Below are 18,559 nucleotides of genomic sequence, written 5' to 3'. Positions count from 1 at the left end.
ACCACCCAGGTGCCCTGTCTCCTCCTTATCCTGATCCCCTGTTAAACCTTAACTGACCCCTGCCTCTTTTTGACTCTTGATGTCAACTCGGACCTCATACTGACCCCTGACTTTGATTTCACACTCTAGCCTCACTCTGACCTCTTACCTTGACCTGTTCCCAGGGCACATCCTGGTCCTGGACTCCAAATTTAGCATCATTTCAACCTTTGATCTTCTACAACTTGCCTCACCTGACCATGATCTTGATATGTCTCAAGCCTCACACTGGCTTTTGAGCATGACACCCAGCATTCACCTGACCCTGACACCTCACCCCTCAGCCTAGCTTCCCCAAGCTGGCCTCTCGTCAGCCTCTGCCCCTCAGCCCTTTACATATTTCCTATTTATTTATTTTGAGAGAGAGAAAGAGAGAGCACAGCAGGGGAAGGGACAGGGGGAGAGAAGCATCCCTTCCACCCCCCACTGAGCAGGGAGCCTGATGAGGGACTCCATCTCAGGACCCCAGGATCATGACCTGAGTCGAACTCAGACGCTTAACTTGGCTGAGCCACCCCGGCGCCCAAGACACATTTTCTTATCTTGACCTGGAGGCCCTCTTTCACCTTGAACATGGCCTCCCCGTGGTCCCAGTCCCAAGCCCTGCCCCCTCCTTCCGGCCATGCCCGCTGGAGCTCAGGCACGAGGCCCGGCGTCACCTTCCTCCTCCCATCCGGATGCCCAGGGTGATGCCAAGATGATGGAGATCCTGCGCTACACCCACCAGTTCCTGCAGAAGTTCTGCGCGGGGAACCCGGGCAACCAGGCCCTGCTGCATAAGCACCTGCACCTCTTCCTCACGCCTGGGGTAAGGGCGTGAGGCCCGGGGTGGGGGGGGTGGCGGTATGGGGCTGGCAGCAGGGGGGCGGGGCGGGCCGGGATCCCTCCACGTGACGGCTGCCTGCCCTCCTGCAGCTTCTGGAGGCCGAGACCATGCAGCATATCTTCCTGAACAACTACCAGCTGTGCTCGGAGATCAGCGAGCCGGTGCTGCAGCACTTCGTGCACCTGTTGGCCACCCATGGGCGCCACGTGCAGTACCTGGACTTCCTGCACACCGTCATCAAGGCCGAGGGCAAGTACGTCAAGAAGTGCCAGGACATGATTATGACCGAGGTGAGGACGGGGCCGGGGCCCGGGGGCGCCGGGGGCTCAGGCAGCTGGACTCAGAGTGAAGACCAGTCAGACAGAGGGGCCTGGCCTGTGGAGAGGGGCCTGGCCTGTGGAGAGAGGACAGAGGCTACAGAGGCAGAACTTACAGCCCTGTCCCACTATTTATCCTTGTATTTTCACGCATTTCAAAACCGTGAGGCACCCGCTGGAGGGCCAAGGAGCACGTGTACCCAGGGGTACACGGGTGGGGTGTACTCTCAGGGAAGGGACCACATCCTGTGTGCTTCTGCATGGGCCCCAGCGTCTGGTGCACTGTAGGTGCCTGGTAGGCCTGTTAGCCGAAGGCATGAAGGAGGAAGGGCCGAGTCTAAATCCGGAACAGAGACGGTCTCAGCCCGGGAGGGGTGTGTGTGTGTGGGGGGGGTGGGTAGCACAGTAAATGGAGATGAGGGACCTGACAAATGGGGTACTGGTAGTGCCCTATGGGCCGAACTATTAATTGCTGTTATTATTATTACCATGAATAACATAATCACTGACACGAGAGGATGCAGCAAGTGCTCTGGGAGGCTTTAAGTTCCACTGTGGGAGCACAGGGGAGGCAGGGGGTGAGGCAGGCAGGCATGGGATTAGAAAGGGCTTCCTGGAGGAAGCACCTGTGAAATAAGACTGAGTGTGGGATTTTTTTTTTTCCTTAGGGGAGGAGGAGTCTCTTTTTGTTGGTCCAGGGATTGGCCCTGATGGCAGGTGGCCTGAGACATCAGCCTATGGCCCCATGGGCTAGGCAGGGGAGGGCTTTCCGAGTGTCAGGTGAGGGCTGGGGTCAGAGTCCTAATCTCTCCCTGCTGACAGGGGGCGTCTGATCGGGCACCCTTCCTCCCTGTAGCTGACCAATGCGGGTGATGACGTGGTGGTGTTCTACAATGACAAGGCCTCGCTGGCCCACCTGCTGGACATGATGAAGGCTGCTCGGGATGGCGTGGAGGACCACAGCCCCCTCATGTACCATATCTCCCTGGTGGACTTGCTAGCTGCCTGTGCTGAGGGCAAAAACGTCTACACGGAGATCAAGTGCACCTCCCTGCTACCCCTGGAGGACGTGGTGTCTGTGGTGACACATGAGGACTGTATCACCGAGGTCTGGGATTTGGGAGAGTTGGCAGGAGTGGGGGGGTGTGTGTGTAAAAGCTGGTGGAGCCAGGCCGGGGCAGCTGTCAGTCTTGCATGGTGGGGCAGGAAGAGGGAGGTAAGAAAAGTGGGGGAATGGAAGGTGTGGGCAGAGGAACAGGTGGAGGTCAGGAGATTGGCGGAGCACAGAGAAGGAGAGCCTGGGCTGGTGGTCCGGCTCGCGCCCCTGACCTTGTTCCCGGCTGCTCAGGTGAAAATGGCATACGTGAACTTTGTGAATCACTGCTATGTGGACACAGAGGTGGAGATGAAGGAGATCTATACCAGCAACCACATCTGGACGCTCTTTGAGAACTTCACCCTGGATATGGCTCGGGTCTGTCCGCCGGGAGGCTGTGGGCTTGTGGGTGCACCGTGATGGGCACAAGTGTGGTTGGGAGCCCAGTTAGCCTGCCAAGGACTGGGCGTGGAGGGGCCCCCAAGGCATCGCTCTTTCCTGCCCCAGGTGTGCAGTAAGCGGGAGAAGCGTCTGGCTGACCCCACACTGGAGAAGTACGTGCTGACCGTTGTGCTGGACACCATCAATGCGTTCTTCAGCTCCCCATTCTCTGAGAACAGCACCTCCCTGCAGGTGCGCTTGTCCTGCGTGCGCAGTTCTTGTGCGGGGAAGGAGGGAAGGAGAACATATATTCCTGTTTGCTTGTGGTGCATAGAGACATAGCGGAGGGACATAGACAAGTGTGTTAGTTACATATGCTGTGTAACAAATTACCCCCAAAGTTAGCGGTTTAAAACAACAAACGTTTATTCTCCTATTACTTCTGTAAGTCGGGAATTACTGTGGGGACAGTACCCTAGAACGGGAATTCCTAAATTGACTTGGTGTGACGGGTCCTAGGGTGGCAGGGGACGGCTGGCAGCCCTTACCTCCTGAAGACAAGACAGTCATGTGTACCACAGTGGTTAGCAGAGCCTGAGCAGTAATCCAGAGGTTCCAAGGCCCAGAGAACTTTGGTGTCAGCTTAATCAATCAGGTGCCCCTAGGACTGAAGTCCTACTACAGCAGAGAAGCTCTACGTTAGGGAACAGAAGTTGGCCTTAAATCACTGAAGAGTCCTGGACACTCAGTCAATTCCCAGATTCCCAGACTTTCTAGCCCAGACCCCTTTGAAGGCAAGAGAAGCAGACTTCCTAGAGGAGGGAGCCTGAGACAATACCTAAACCATAATACCATAAATCACTGGATGGACACAAGAGCCCAACAAAGGGGTTACTTATAGGTAGAGGAACTGGGGGCAGAGTGGGTCCTGGTCTCAGCAAGGGTGGATTCATTTTGACACACAGGCGTTTGGGCCCTGGGACCTCTCTGAGACTATGAGTAATTTGTATAAGCTTTTCCCACCTTTCATCAGTCCCAGGACAGAGGTGGGAGAATGGGCTGATGGGATCAAGGCTGGGGTGAGACTTCTCAAAGCCTACCTTTCTATAGCATATTTCAGTTTTTGAACCATGGAACTATATCACCTTTTCACAATATTAATTTCTTTTAAAAAAATTTTTAAAGGAAGGAAAGGATTAGCAATACAGGATTATAAACCCCGGTGTGAACTTTGGGGAGTTCTCCCACTATGGTTGGGCAGGTTGTGCACTGCTGAGAGGAAAGGCAGTGCCTTTTTCCAGTTGGCACAAAGATATATGGTAGCTCTTGGAAGCCTTGTTGCTCCATCTTGCCCATCCTCAGGGGGCCCTGGTCACAGGGCTTGGGGCTGCCTAGGGTGGAGGGTGGGCCAGGCTATAGCAGTAGGCATGTTGCTTTTGCAGACACATCAGACGATCGTGGTGCAGCTGCTGCAGTCTACCACACGGCTGCTTGAGTGTCCGTGGCTGCAGCAGCAGCACAAGGGCTCCGTGGAGGCCTGCATCCGGACCCTCGCCATGGTGGGTGAGTGTGCCAGGGGCACTGGTTAGCGCCAACCACCCCTCCCTTCCCTTTGCCGCAGGGCCACCTGCCCTCAACACAAACACCTTATTCCTAAGCTTGCCCATCATCTGCTCCCAGGTTGTTCCCAGTAAGTCCTTCTTGGTGTCTCACTGGCATCTTAGCAATTGAGAAGCTGTTTTCTCCTTTGAGCTTTGAGTCATTTCCCCAGACGGTAAAGCCGGGGGACATCCCCCAACCAAAGTTTCTTACGCTTGCAAATGGTTGCAGGCAGAAGGGAGGCCTGGAGGTGGTTAGGGAACATCGGGGAAGAGGAGAGAGCAGGTGGGAAAGAGAGGAGAGGGCTCAGGGTGGAGCCAGGGTAGAATCAAAGAGGCAGAAACTCCCTCTTTTTATTCCAAAAGTGGAAGGGGGCACCCCAGTCCCAGTGGGGGCCAACACATACCCCAGAATCTTGGGGAGTTCACCCTGTCTCCCAGTTCAGCAGCCTGGAGCCTGACTGCTCTGGCTGGCCGAGCTCCCCCAACCCCCACCTGCCCTCGAGCACCCCGTTGTCTCTCTCCTCCAGCTAAAGGCCGGGCCATCTCACTGCCCATGGACCTGGATGCACATATCAGCTCGCTGCTCAGCAGTGGGACCAGCTGTATAGCCGCTGCCCAGCGCAACGCCTCCAACTACAAGGCGACCACACGGGCCTTCCCCCGTGTCACGCCCACCGCCAACCAATGGGACTACAAGAACATCATCGAAAAGCTGCAGGTGGGTGCGGGGCTGCCCGGCGTCCGCCACGACAGAGAAGCCTGCCTCCCCATGCTGCCTGGACTTCCCGGGAAAGAGGCCCCTGCTTAGGGCAGGCCCTGGGCAGGGGACTGAGAGGCCTCATTCCAGGGGAAGCCAGGAGAACCCAGGCCTCCACTAGGTAGAGTCGGTGCTCATGAAGGGGATCAGAACACCTCTCAGTCCTGAGAGCACGTTCCTGTTTATGTGACACGCTCTTGGCCACTATCACACACTTCTGAGGGGGATGCGGTGGCTCACTACACCCACATGGCAGGAGACCGAGGCTCAGAGAGGGAGAAGAGCTTGCCCCAGGTCACACAGCTGGGAGAGAAGCCCTGGCTTGTGGCTACCCGCTAGGTGCTCTAAGCAGGCAGATGACCTGCATGGTTCAGGGTGGTTCTGTGGGTGCAGGGCCCCTCAGACAGATTCGGAGAAATCCACAGGGCCATTTGGTGTTGGTGTTGGGGCGGGCCGATTGGCAGTCCAGCCCCACTCATCTCTTGGGCCTGGGTGGCCCGCATCTGGCCCTGTAGTGACTTTGCTGTGCCCACCCCAGGACATTATCACAGCCCTGGAGGAGCGACTGAGGCCCCTGGTACAGGCGGAGCTGTCGGTGCTGGTGGACGTCCTGCATTGGCCCGAGCTGCTCTTCCTGGAGGGCAGTGAGGCCTACCAGCGCTGCGAGAGCGGGGGTTTCCTGTCCAAGTGAGCCGGACGCCAGGCCCGGGCAGGGGGCGGTGGCCGGGGTGAGGCTGTTGGGGGCAGGGCCGGACCGGACAGCCCACAGGGCAGGGAGCTGGGGCAGGGTAGGTGGCTGGAAGGAGGTGGCCACGGCTGGCCCCAGCATTTCCTCTTCCCTCACGGGCCAGGCTGATCCAGCACACCAAGGACCTCATGGAGTCAGAGGAGAAGCTGTGTGTCAAGGTGCTGCGGACCCTGCAGCAGATGCTGCTCAAGAAGACCAAGTACGGGGACCGGGTGAGTGTCTGGGGCAAGCCGGATGCCCTGCAAGACTGGCCGGTGGGGGCCAGGGGCTCGGAGCCAGTGCGGGCTGGCCCGTGGTCGGTCTGATGGTGAACCGTGCCACTGTGGGGCCTCACACCTTCCCCCGCAGGGCAACCAGCTGCGCAAGATGCTGCTACAGAACTACCTCCAGAACCGGAAGTCCAGCTCGAGGGGGGACCTTCCAGACCCCGTGGGCGCTGGTCAGTACCATTTCCCTGCCGCCACTGTGCCTCTCTGTGGCCCATGTGCCTAGGCCCTGGGCCTGCCCTTCTGTTCGCCTGCCTCCCACTACCCCCGGCTCCCTTCAGTGTGGGTTCCCCAACTCCAGGCCTGGACCAGGACTGGTCAGCCATTGCGGCCACCCAGTGCCGGTTGGACAAGGAGGGGGCCACCAAACTGGTATGCGACCTGATCACCAGCACCAAGAATGAGAAGATCTTCCAGGAGAGCATTGGCCTGGCCATCCGCCTGCTGGATGGCGGCAACACCGAGATCCAGGTGTGTAGGGGCTGGGGGTGCTGGGGGCTCACCTCTTCTTGTGGGGGTGCCTTGTGCTTGGGAGAAGGTATGAGGCGGCACGTTGCTGAGGCTGCCAGGCCAGGTGCTGGTGGCCTGCACGAGTCCGGCTACATGTGGGCGCGTCTACCTTCCCCCGTGTCATGTGGCTTCTTTCTGCCCACGCAGACTATTCTGCTTAAGCCAGGCCTGAGCCTGACTCCCCACCACGCTGCCCACACTGCGTCCATCATTCCTGCCTCTCGGTCTCTGCTCAGGCTTCCTTCCCTCCTCTCCCCCATCCTCCTCAGCCTTTGGTGCCCAGTCGAAGAACTGCCTCCTCTGAAAAGTCCCCTGTGATTGCCTTATCCCCATTCTTTCATTCATGACTTGTGTTTTTGTTATTCTTTTTTTAAGATTTATTTATTTGAGAGTGAGAGAGTCTGGGAGAGTCAGAGGGAGAAGGAGAAAGGGTCTTAAGGTGACTCTGTACTAGATGCAGGACCTAATCCGAGGCTTGAACTCACAACCCTAAGATCATGACCTGAGCTGAAACCCCAAAACCAAGAGTTGGACACTTAGCCGACTGAGCCACCCAGGCGCCCCTCATGCCCTGTTTTTTTGTTTGTTTGTTTTAAGATTTTATTTATTTGACAGAGTCTGAGAGGCAGGCAGAGAGAGAGGGAGAAGCAGGCTCCCTGCTGAGCCGAGAGCCAGACGCGGGACTCAATCCCAGGACCCTGAGATCATGACCTAAGCTGAAGGCAGAGGCTTAACCCACTGAGCCACCCAAGTGCCCCCTCATGCTCTGTTTTAATAAGTCTGCACTTAGTGTTTTCCATGTGCGTAGGCACTAAGATTTTAGCCGTGAACAGAAAAGACAAAATCCGCATATCCTCTGAATTGGTCCTATAGCCTAGTGGTGTAACAGCCCATGACTGTAACCCCTACATGGTGTGGAGAGTGTTGGATAGTGCTAATGCCAGCGAGGGGTCTGGGGGTGCCAGGGCAGGGATGGGGGAAGGCTCCTGAAGAGGGGCCAGTGCAGCGAGAGCCCCGAGGTAAGCCTGTGGACAGGAGGGGCGGGCTGCACCAGGCAGAGCAGGCAACTGGTGCCAAGAGAGGTGGCAGGCCATCAGATGGCCTCATGGGTGCTGGGAGGTGGGGCTTCTTCTGTGGGTGAGATGGGGCCACTGTGGGCAGAGGAGGGATGAGATTTAGACTTCCAAGGGCACCTCTGCGGCTGTGTGAGGGGCAGATAGAGGAGCAAGAGTAGATGTAGATGGTGTGAGGACACTTGTGCAGGCCCCTAGCTTCACAGTGACAGCAGTTATGGACACTTCCGCTCCGCCTCTGACAATCCTGACCGCCCCTGCACCAGTCATAGTCCCAGGGCACGTCCAGGGACCTGTCTGCAGCCCAACCTTGTCCCTGAACCATGGGAGAGAGCCCTCCAGGGACTCACCGAGGACTGCTTAGCACCTGACTGTGCTGAGGCTGTCCCCCATCCTCTTTTTTTTTTTTTTTTTAAGATTTTATTTATTTATTTGACAGAGAGAGATCACAAGTAGGCAGAGAGGCAGGCAGAGAGAGGAGGAAGCAGGCTCCCTGCTGAGCAGAGAGCCCGACGTGGGACTCGATCCCAGGACCTTGAGATCATGACCCGAGCCGAAGGTAGCGGCTTAACCCACTGAGCCACTCAGGTGCCCCTGTCCCCCATCCTCTTGCCCAGAAATCCTTCTACAACCTGATGACGAGTGACAAGAAGTCAGAGCGCTTCTTCAAAGTGTTACACGACCGCATGAAGCGGGCCCAGCAGGAGACCAAGTCCACAGTGGCTGTCAACATGAACGACCTGGGCAGCCAGCCACGGGAGGACCGGGAGCCGGCAGACCCTACCACCAAAGGTCAGAGGTCATGGCCATAGAGGATGGGGGTGCTGGGCCCGGGTCAGAGGGTGCAGGGTGAGGGTGAGGGTCTGGTCCCTCCCGGCAGCCCCAAGCCTCAGCAGGCCTCCCCCTGCAGGCCGTGTAGCTTCCTTCTCGATGCCGGGCTCCCCGTCCCGCTATTCGCTGGGCCCCAGCCTGCGCCGGGGCCACGAGGTGGGCGAGCGCGTACAGAGCAACGAGATGGGCACGTCCGTACTCATCATGCAGCCCATCCTTCGCTTCCTGCAGCTGCTGTGTGAGAATCACAACCGGGACCTGCAGGTGTGTGCTGGCCCTGCCCCCACCCCCCTGGCCAGTGCGTGGATCCCCACCCTTGCCGCCTGCCCGCAGGCCACTGCTCTGTGCCTACACAGGGCAGGGCCCCCCAGGCCTGGCCTCTAGCCCCTGTGAGAGCCTCGCCATGCCTGCCCTCTTGTGCCATGCAGAACTTCCTGCGCTCTCAGAACAACAAGACCAACTACAACCTGGTGTGCGAGACACTCCAGTTTCTGGACATCATGTGCGGCAGCACCACCGGTGGCCTGGGGCTGCTGGGCCTTTACATCAATGAGGACAACGTGGGCCTTGTCATCCAGACCCTGGAGACCCTCACCGAGTACTGCCAGGGCCCCTGCCATGAGAACCAGGTGAGCAGTCACATTGGTGCCCATGGCCGACAGGGAGTGTGGACATGTGGGTGCAGGGAGCAGCGTGGGCAGGGGAGAGCCAAGGGCATTGGAAGCCACTAGAGGTCTGAAGGGCCTGGGCCCCACGTCCCCCGCACTGCCTCCTGCCAGACTTGCATCGTGACGCACGAGTCCAATGGCATCGACATCATCACGGCACTGATTCTCAATGACATCAGTCCCCTGTGCAAGTACCGTATGGACCTGGTGCTGCAGCTCAAGGTGGGGCCCATGGCAGCCCACGGGCATGTGCGTGCGAAGGGTGTGCATGTGTGCAGGTGATGTGTGTGCTGAGCATGCGTCCTGAGGTGTGCTGGGGGGTTTAACATGCATACACAGATGAGTTTGTGAGCAAATGTGGTGCATGTACGCTCCAGGAGCAAGTGAATTCTGGGTTTCCCCCGGGGTCTCCTATGCGTGTGTCTGCTCTCTGGGGGATTGTGTGCGCCCACTGTGGGGTGGGGGTGAAGGCAATGGAGGGGTGGGGGGTGGTCTGGATTTGCAGGACACTTCTCAGAGAGTCCTGGGGGATAGTGGGGAATGGGAAGGCCCTGGAATATCTTCCAGGCCAGGAGAGGCTGTTATGGAGTACAGGGGGTTGTTGTGGGGCATGGTGGGGGCCCTCAGACTGTGACCTGTCCCCCTTTCCCACCTCCCCGCAGGACAATGCGTCCAAGCTGCTCTTGGCTCTGATGGAGAGCCGGCACGACAGTGAGAATGCGGAGCGAATCCTCATCAGCCTGCGGCCCCAAGAGCTGGTGAGGCTGGGCCCGGGGTCAGGTTGGGAAGGAGTGATTGGTGGGGTGTGGAGGGGGGATTGGGGCATTCCCTACGCCCCGGGAAAACGGCGTTCAGACAGGCAGTGCCCCGCCAGGTGGACGTCATCAAGAAAGCCTACCTGCAGGAGGAGGAGCGGGAGAACTCAGAGGTGAGCCCACGGGAAGTGGGCCACAACATCTACATCCTGGCGCTGCAGGTACCAGCCCCGCCCCGTGGCCCCGCCCCCCAAATGCCCCTCTCCCCCGTGACCACGCCCCGTGACTCCGCACCGCCCTCTCCCGCAGCTCTCCAGGCACAACAAGCAGCTGCAGCACCTGTTGAAGCCGGTGAAGCGCATCCAGGAGGAAGAGGCCGAGGGCATCTCTTCCATGGTGGGGGCCCCCGGACAAGGCTGGGTGCGGGGCGGAGCTTAGATCTAGGGGCGGGGCAGGGCGAGAGTTTCGTTGGGCTGGTATTTGGGGGCAAGGCTAGGGAGGGAAGGCCCGTGGGAATTGGTACTCTGCGCCAGAGCGCGGCCGGGGGCGTGGCCTGAACCTGAGTAAAGAGCTGGAATTGGGGGGTGGAGGGCGGGGCTCAGGGCTGGAAGAGCCACACCGGTGGCCTGGCCGAGGTGAAACCTAGACGTACAAGTGGGAGTGAAGCTCTGGGGCTGTTCTGGAAGCCTAGAGCAGAACAGCGGAGGACGGTTTATGTCCTTCTTATTGTCTGGACATTGCTCTCCCACTACCCACTTCTTAATTTGGAGCTGCACCCTAGTTGGGCTGGGCTGCGTCTGGTCTGGGTGGGGAACCCTCGCGCAGGTAGGGCTGGGTGGCGGGCGTAGCCGTGGGAAATTGTGGGGCCTGACCTCAGTGGCCACTCTACTCCCAGCTCAGCCTCAACAACAAGCAGCTGTCCCAGATGCTCAAGTCCTCAGCACCCGCCCAGGAGGAGGAGGAGGACCCCCTGGCCTACTACGAGAACCACACGTCCCAGATAGAGGTAGGGCCAGAGGGCAGTAGGGGCACTGTGGGTGAGGGCTGTGACCCTGGCCCTTGGTGGCAGTGGCCTAGTTGTGACCCAGTGCCTGTGCGCGCCCAGATCGTGAGGCAGGACCGCAGCATGGAGCAGATCGTGTTCCCCGTGCCTGGCATCTGCCAATTCCTGACGGAGGAGACCAAGCATCGACTCTTCACCACCACTGAGCAGGATGAGCAGGGCAGCAAAGTGAGCGATTTCTTCGACCAGTCCTCCTTCCTGCACAACGAAATGGAATGGCAGCGCAAGCTCCGCAGTGAGGACTGGGCAGGGCCGGACAGGGAGGCAGGGCTGGAGCTGCTTAGTGCTGCCCCCTTGAGCCCCCCCTCCCCCAGCCTGCTGCTGGTTGCCACACTCCGCCCCCACCTCCGCCCCACCGCTAGGAGGGCTCTGGTCATGGTTGCTCAAGTGGGACCTGGAGCTTGTGCTGGCGCCTAGGGGCTCCTGTGGGGTGGGAGAACAATATGGAGGTGAGAAACCCCTCATGCCAGCCTGCTGCCCCCCTCCTCCCCCAGGCATGCCACTGATCTACTGGTTCTCCCGCCGCATGACCCTGTGGGGCAGCATTTCCTTCAACCTGGCGGTGTTTATCAACATCATCATCGCCTTCTTCTACCCCTACATGGAGGGCGCATCCACAGGTGGGGACCCAAGGGTGGCAGACTGAGGCCTCAGAGTCCACCATGCCTTCTCCCTGGGCTTGGGCAGAGCCTCGGTGCCGGCCAGGCTCTGCGGGGACCAGATGCAGAGTGGGGAACATCACCTGCACGCCTTTGGGCTCTGCACCTGTGGGAGACACAGTCATGGTTCCGTGGGATGGACAGCTTCCTTAATCTCTGGAGACAGTGCATGTCTCTTGCCATCTCTCTAACGCACAAACATGAGCCAGAGATCAGACAGGGTAGCAGCAGCTGAACAGGACCTCCTGCCTTAAGCCTGAATGGGCAGGTGTGATGGGGGGGGGGTGCCTAAAACCAGGTGACCAAGAACATTAGAGGGAAGGCTTCCAGGAAGAGGTGGCTTCTTGGGATGTGTTGGGGCTGGGGCTATGCTGGGCTTCACTGCCCAGGGCTCACCCCTGCATCCCGGCCTCCAGGCGTGCTGGGCTCCCCACTCATCTCGCTGCTGTTCTGGATCCTCATCTGTTTCTCCATCGCGGCTCTGTTCACCAAGCGCTACAGCGTTCGCCCCCTCATTGTGGCACTCATCCTGCGCTCCATCTACTACCTGGGCATTGGGCCCACACTCAACATCCTGGGTGCCCTCAATGTGAGTGCTGGAGGGAGCCCCCACCCCACCCCACCCCTGCGCTCACGGGGCGGTAGGACTTCATGCTGGCCGTCTGCCTCCCCACAGTCCACTGCTCTGCCCTACCCCCCACCCCGTCCCTGTGAATGGGGCCAAGTTTGTTAAAGACCCACGGGTGGGGCTGTTCTGAGCCTCCTCCGTCGCCCGTGATCAACTGGGGCAACTGACACTCTGAGCCAGTTGTGGGGAGTCACGGTGGGAGTCACTGTGGGGCCCCAGCTCCAGGGCTGCTGTGTACATGGGGTTAGTGGAGCACTGCCCAGAGGCACTGTTCACACCGTAGACGTCAAAGATTTGTAATGTGATGACAGTTCCTGGCAGCTGGAAATAAAGCATACTTGGAGCAAGGCAGGGTGGCCCGGGGCAGGCCCAGCAGCAGGGAGTGGAGATCCGGGGTGGGTGGTGGGACACTGATCCCACTGCCCTGTCCATGCCTCCAGCTGACCAACAAGATTGTCTTTGTGGTGAGCTTCGTGGGCAACCGCGGTACCTTCATCCGGGGCTATAAGGCCATGGTCATGGACATGGAGTTCCTATACCATGTGGGCTACATCCTGACTAGTGTCCTGGGCCTCTTTGTCCACGAGCTCTTCTACAGTATCCTGGTGAGCCTGCTGGGGGCAGGTACTGGCAGGGGTGTGGGAGTGATCGGGGCTCCCCTCAAGCTTCTGGAAGAGCCTGTGGGAAACCAGTGGAAGCAGGGCAGCCCTGGGATCCAGCGGCACCTGCGGTCCCACAGGCCCAGGTCCCATGGCCCTGTCCCTGCCCGGCAGCTCTTTGACCTCATCTACCGTGAGGAGACACTGTTCAACGTCATTAAGAGCGTGACTCGCAATGGCCGCTCCATCCTGCTGACTGCCCTACTGGCCCTCATCCTTGTCTACCTCTTCTCCATCGTTGGCTTCCTCTTCCTCAAGGACGACTTCATCCTCGAGGTCGACCGGCTGCCGGGCAATCACTCTGGAGGTCTGACGGCTCCTCTCCTTGGCGGAAGTGGGAGCTTGGGGGGCGTGGTCCACGAATGACCTATGTCAGGCCCAGGCCCTGGGAGTGCTTCTCCACCAGGCTCCGTGCCTCAGTTTCTCCTCTTGGGTTCCAGGGAGGTCTGGCTCACACCATTCTGCCTCTCTCTTGCCTGGCACAGACTGAGGGGGGTGGGAGAGCCTCTTGCTTACAGACCCCGGCGTTCGTGTTCAACTCGGTATTTGCTGGGACTGCCTATGTGCCAGGCTCAGAGGTGCAGACCCCCCTTCTGCCCTTTGTGCACAGCCCAGTGGGGGCAAGGGCACAAAGACCCTTCCCTTGTCGTCTGGCAGAGTTGGTAGCTCACAGGATGGAAGGGTTCGTGGAGGGTATGATGCTAGGGACACAACCAGGGGAATGGTAAGGCCTGCTGTGTCCTTATCCTGGTGACCTCCTCTGTGTCCTTTCTAGCCAGCCCCCTGGGGATGCCACATGGAGCTGCCACGCTCATGGGTACATGCAGTGGGGACAAGCTGAACTGTGTCTCGGGGGTCTCGGTGCCTGAGGTCCCGGAAGGTGAGGGCAGTGTGTTTCAGGAGCCTGGGGAAGGAGGCACAGAGGCAGGGGGCTCGGCCTGGGTCTGAGCACACGCTCCGTGTGTAGGGAACGGAGAGCTGGAGAGCACGGAGCGGGCCTGTGACACTTTGCTGATGTGCATCGTCACTGTCATGAATCACGGGCTGCGCAATGGTGGCGGCGTGGGCGACATTCTCCGAAAGCCCTCCAAAGACGTGAGCATCCCTTGCCCTGCTCCCAGATCCATGCGGCCCAAGCCCTGGCCCAGTCAGCCACGGTGAGGTCCTGCCATGGGGTCATGGGCTGGCAGAGCAGCTTGGTCCCCGAAGCCACCCAGTCTTCAGTGTCTCAAGCCCCCGTCAGGCGTCCACTTTCCCTGCTCTCCCACCAGTCAGCGTGCAGTCACGTGGATGTTGAGAAACGCCCCCCTCTGCTCCCACATCCCACCAGCTCACCATGGTTGCTCTCAGGAGAGACCTTGGCAATCAAGCTTTGCCCAGGCTAGGGAAGGTGTGAGTCAGATGTCAGGCGGATCCCCCGCTACACTGGCTTCATCTGTGAGGCAGAGCCCTCACCCACAGGGGGGTGGGCAGGGCGGGGAAGCTGAGTCAGCTCCATGAGGAGGCCTCAGGGTTTGGCTCAGGCATTACCAGTAGCCAGTCTTCCCCAGTCACGTGGGGGCGAGAAGCCGCTTCCTGGCGAAAGTTCTAGAATGTGTGAGGCCAGGCATCCCCAGGGCAGGGCAGAGGAGTTTGGAGCTGGCTCTGCCCCCATGCAAAAATCGGGGGCAGAGACAAGCCTCCACCTGCAACCTTAGTGCCCCACGCCAAGCTATGTCCACAGGGCTCAGGCCTAGCTGGTATCCTGAGTCCGCTCTTTCCTGACCCGCAGTCCAGGCCTGCAGCTGCAGTGACAAGGTTGTGGGAGTGAAGCTGGGTCAGCATTGCTGCCTTTAGGGCTGTAGGAGCTGGGGGCCTTCATTCCCCTCCGTCCTGGCCCCGACCTCTCCCAGCCTGAGTCTGGCCTGCTTGGGTGAACTGGGCCCTGCCCACCCCCTGCAGGAGTCTCTCTTCCCAGCCCGGGTGGTCTACGACCTCCTGTTCTTCTTCATCGTCATCATCATTGTGCTGAACCTCATCTTCGGAGTGATCATCGACACCTTCGCCGATCTGCGCAGCGAGAAGCAGAAGAAGGAAGAGATTCTCAAGACCACGTGCTTCATCTGTGGTGAGGCCCTGCTCTTGCCCCTTGGGGCGGCCTCAGTTGGGCCCTTCCCTGGTTCCCACGGTCCCCGGGGGGCTGACAGCTTGATGGCGGTTTGCTCCTCCTATCCCTGGGGAGAACAGGACCCTGCCTGAGCTTGGGGTAATAGAAGGGAGTGGGAAAGAGCTTCAGAGGAAACCGAAGCTCTCTGGTCTCTGTCCAAAGCTTTTCCCACTCGTGGTTTGAGGTGCTAGTCCCCTCACCCCAGGCAGAGGAGCCAGTGGCACCTGCGGGACAAGATTCCTTCTCAGCTATCCCTGTTTCCTCCCCCTGGGCTCGGAAAGCTGGCTGCCTCAGTCCTTGGCCTGTGGAGGGCTGCAGCTGTGGCGGCGGGGGGGGGGGGGGGGGGAGGGCTCTCCACGGCTAAGTGCCTAGAGCCTTAAATAGAAGTGATCTACATAGGCCGGGGTGGGCTGTCACATGTGTTTACCAGACCCATCAGCCTGAGACCAGATGCCCCCCCACTGCACCCAGAGGCGGTATCTGCTCGACCAGGGAGCCCCGTGATGGCTGTGGGAGGCTGACGGTCTCATCCTCACCCCCCACACCCTCAGGGTTGGAGAGAGACAAGTTTGATAACAAGACGGTATCCTTTGAGGAGCACATCAAGTTCGAACACAACATGTGGAACTACCTGTACTTCATCGTGCTAGTCCGTGTGAAAAACAAGACAGACTACACGGGGCCCGAGAGCTATGTGGCCCAGATGATCAAGGTGTGGCCCTGGAGACAGCAACCATGGCCACTGGGGTGGGATATCTGGGAACACTTGTGGGAAGGCTGGAGAGGCCTCTGAGCTCTCCTTCACAGGCTCAGTTGTCCGGGAAAAGCCCACAGCAAACCTGTCAGCCCCAAAGGACGTGCACGGGGTTCCCCAGGCCCTTGGTTGCCCGATACTGAGGAATCAGGGGATTCCACCCGGCTGCTGCTCTGTGGACGTTCTCAAGGGGCCTTTTCCAGCTCGGCGAGAGGAATGGCAGCTTCCCAAAAGCTTTGGATGGTCTAGGCTGAGAGGGAGGCTGGGATAACTTGCAACTATCAGATCTAGGAGGGATCAGAGATAATCTGTCCAATTTCTGTAGTGAGGGAGGCAGTGACAGCAGTGAAAAATAATAATAATTAAAAAAAGGTCTCATAGTGTTTCGGGAAGAGGAAGCCCGTCCATTCCATCAGATGTAGTGCAGCTTCTAATCACCGCACAATGGGTAAATTGCAGGCTAAAAGGAAAGACCTATTTAGTTGGGGAGAAATGGGGGAGTTCTACTATTTCTTAAGTCTATAATTTGATCTTTGAGTACAGGTTTATCTGATGGTCTGAGAACTCCCAGCTTGTGACAAGGAGCCAGACACCTGGTGGCCCCCTTCCCCTCCTCCCCCATCCTGGGAAATGTGGCCTTGCCTCTCAGACACATCAGATGCCAGCTGTCCTCGGCAGACCCTCCCCTTGCTCGATGAGCCATGTGTCTGACTCGAATCTTCCTGGGGTGTGGAGCACGAGGGGCAGACGGGGCAGGGCGGAAGGAAGGAGCTTCGGGGTCTGGTGCAGAGGCCCCCCTCCTCCTCTCGTGGGGTGTCAGGAGAGTAAAAACAGACGGTGCTGATAGCAGTGAGACTTGAGGCTGTGGAACGGAAGTTAGCCTGTCCCAGGGCACTGGTCTCTCCGCCCTGCCCAGGGTCAGAGAGAACCCCAGTCGGTTCAGATTTTCCCCTGACAAGTCCCCGGGGAGTAATTTGTCCAGGGTGTGACAGCAGGCTCCCCTCCCTTATTGCTTTTCTAAACGAGGCCGTCCTAGGCTGGGCCCAGCTTGCTCATCCCGTGGGGGACCTTTTTCAGAACAAGAACCTGGACTGGTTCCCCCGGATGAGGGCCATGTCCCTAGTGTGCAATGAGGGGGAAGGGGAGCAGAATGAGATCCGGATTCTTCAGGACAAGCTCAACTCCACCATGAAGCTTGTGTCCCACCTCACTGCCCAGCTCAACGAGCTCAAGGAGCAGGTGTGTACCCAGTCCCACCCTTGGGGTCCCCAGCTTCAGAGGCTCACTGGGGGTGGGGTCACAGCCCAGCCTGCCACGGGGGAGAGGGGGAGGGTGCTGGGGCCTTCACACCCCTTCCTTTCCTTCTTGGGTCTGGGGTGGAAGACTGAAGGTTTCAGAGACACTTTCTCCCTCATGGAAAACCAGACTTGAGGTTGGCAGCTCCTGTCTGTGAGCCCCTGGAAGAAAGGGCCAAGTGGACACCTGGTAGAGGTGTGAGAGGTCTTTCCCCCTCACTCCCCACCTCACCCCTGGCAGCTGCTAGGGAGGCTGTCTGAAGGGCTCACTGGTGATAAGGGAGGTCAGGGCATTCTTCCACTTGCCAAGGTCCCCTCTTGCCCGGAGCATCCTCCTCGCCATCTGGCAGTGGCTAAATGAGGTTAGGCAGCCCCTCTTTTAGGTGGGGTGGTTCCCCAGCTGCACCACATCAGGGGTTCGTGATGCACTAATTGAGGACAAGGGTTTGGGGCTGACATCCTCAGTGCACCCTGGGGGGGCCTTGGCCTGCTTCCAGCGCTGAACAGCAGCTGGGCCCACTAGGCAGGGGGTGGGGGGCGGGCACTGGCCCCTCCCCGGTGCCCACGGTGGGAGTGAGAGCCAGGCTCCCTGACCGGACGCGTGGGCCCGTTTAATCCTAGATGACAGAGCAGCGGAAACGCAGGCAACGCCTGGGCTTCGTGGACGTCCAGAACTGCATGAGCCGCTGAGAGCCGCTGGAAGCCCCGATGGGGGATGGTCATCACGGACAGCGGCGACTGGAATGCTGCCCCTTCCTGTGGGTCAGGGGGCCCAGCCAGTTTGCCAGCCTCTCCAGGCCAGGGGCCCACTTGGCCTCCAGATCCCACTCTGCCAGACACCCCCGAGCCATCCCAGGCTCTGGCCGGTGCGGTTTGGGGGGCCATGGGGCTGCCAGTCCTGCCTAGAGCCCTTAGAGACAATTCAGAACGTCCCTGGGACTCCGCTTACCTTAATGCCTTAGAGGAAGAGAAGCCGTCTTGAAAGACAATCGCTTTGTCCCTTAAAGCAGTAACTGACATTCCTGTGTTCCTCCTTGTGGGGGTCGTTAGGAGTGGGGTCCCCTCTCTGTTCTAAGCACTACATTTTGGCCTCTGCCCGCGCCCCAGGGAGGTGCCGTAATGCTGCCGTTGCTAGTGATTTTAGTGCTGGTATTTAACTTATTCAAAGGGGGCCATGCCTAGGCCTCGAATCTGCTGTGGACAGCACGAAGACCTCACCGTTCAGGCCACCACTCTGGCTCTGCCCCAGGGAGACTGACCTGAGGATGAAGAGCCTTGCTCCTGGGACCTGCCCCTTCCTAGTAGGCCTGCTGACAACAATCGCTGGCCCACATGACAGGGCCTGGGTGTGTTTGAGTGGCTGGTTTTGGACTGCTTGTTTTATCTCTTGGTGTAACATTTTACAAATCCTTTGGCCTAAGAACTAATATGTTAATTGCCTTAAATAAATTAATAGAACTCCAGACTGTGGGGAAAGGATGCGGAGA

At 59.0% G+C, this 18,559-nt stretch overlaps 1 protein-coding gene across 2 annotated transcripts in view; it reads left to right on the top strand.

Annotated features, from left to right (window-relative positions):
- The window catches only part of ITPR3 (inositol 1,4,5-trisphosphate receptor type 3), a 66,175-nt gene extending 47,640 nt beyond the window's left edge, over positions 1-18,535 (top strand). For both annotated transcript variants that reach the window (XM_082732449.1, XM_082732448.1), the window contains exons 29-58: positions 725-847; positions 955-1,155; positions 2,039-2,290; positions 2,531-2,656; positions 2,786-2,911; positions 4,102-4,222; positions 4,788-4,978; positions 5,556-5,704; positions 5,869-5,977; positions 6,114-6,204; positions 6,333-6,502; positions 8,232-8,406; positions 8,525-8,709; positions 8,874-9,074; positions 9,225-9,335; positions 9,776-9,871; positions 9,988-10,089; positions 10,178-10,264; positions 10,764-10,874; positions 10,974-11,166; positions 11,426-11,551; positions 12,007-12,179; positions 12,659-12,823; positions 12,992-13,184; positions 13,653-13,757; positions 13,845-13,972; positions 14,819-14,984; positions 15,575-15,735; positions 16,855-17,016; positions 17,694-18,535. In XM_082732449.1, coding sequence (XP_082588575.1) covers positions 725-847; positions 955-1,155; positions 2,039-2,290; positions 2,531-2,656; positions 2,786-2,911; positions 4,102-4,222; positions 4,788-4,978; positions 5,556-5,704; positions 5,869-5,977; positions 6,114-6,204; positions 6,333-6,502; positions 8,232-8,406; positions 8,525-8,709; positions 8,874-9,074; positions 9,225-9,335; positions 9,776-9,871; positions 9,988-10,089; positions 10,178-10,264; positions 10,764-10,874; positions 10,974-11,166; positions 11,426-11,551; positions 12,007-12,179; positions 12,659-12,823; positions 12,992-13,184; positions 13,653-13,757; positions 13,845-13,972; positions 14,819-14,984; positions 15,575-15,735; positions 16,855-17,016; positions 17,694-17,762 — 4,368 coding nt within the window. In that variant the 3' untranslated portion in view covers positions 17,763-18,535. The remainder of the gene's footprint in view (positions 1-724; positions 848-954; positions 1,156-2,038; positions 2,291-2,530; positions 2,657-2,785; positions 2,912-4,101; positions 4,223-4,787; positions 4,979-5,555; positions 5,705-5,868; positions 5,978-6,113; positions 6,205-6,332; positions 6,503-8,231; positions 8,407-8,524; positions 8,710-8,873; positions 9,075-9,224; positions 9,336-9,775; positions 9,872-9,987; positions 10,090-10,177; positions 10,265-10,763; positions 10,875-10,973; positions 11,167-11,425; positions 11,552-12,006; positions 12,180-12,658; positions 12,824-12,991; positions 13,185-13,652; positions 13,758-13,844; positions 13,973-14,818; positions 14,985-15,574; positions 15,736-16,854; positions 17,017-17,693) is intronic.
- Positions 18,536-18,559: the final 24 nt, after the last annotated feature.

Source organism: Mustela nivalis (genome assembly GCF_964662115.1).
Source record: "Mustela nivalis genome assembly, chromosome: 5".
Classification (NCBI taxonomy): Eukaryota; Metazoa; Chordata; class Mammalia; order Carnivora; family Mustelidae; genus Mustela; species Mustela nivalis.
This window is presented reverse-complemented; position numbering and strand designations above follow the sequence as displayed.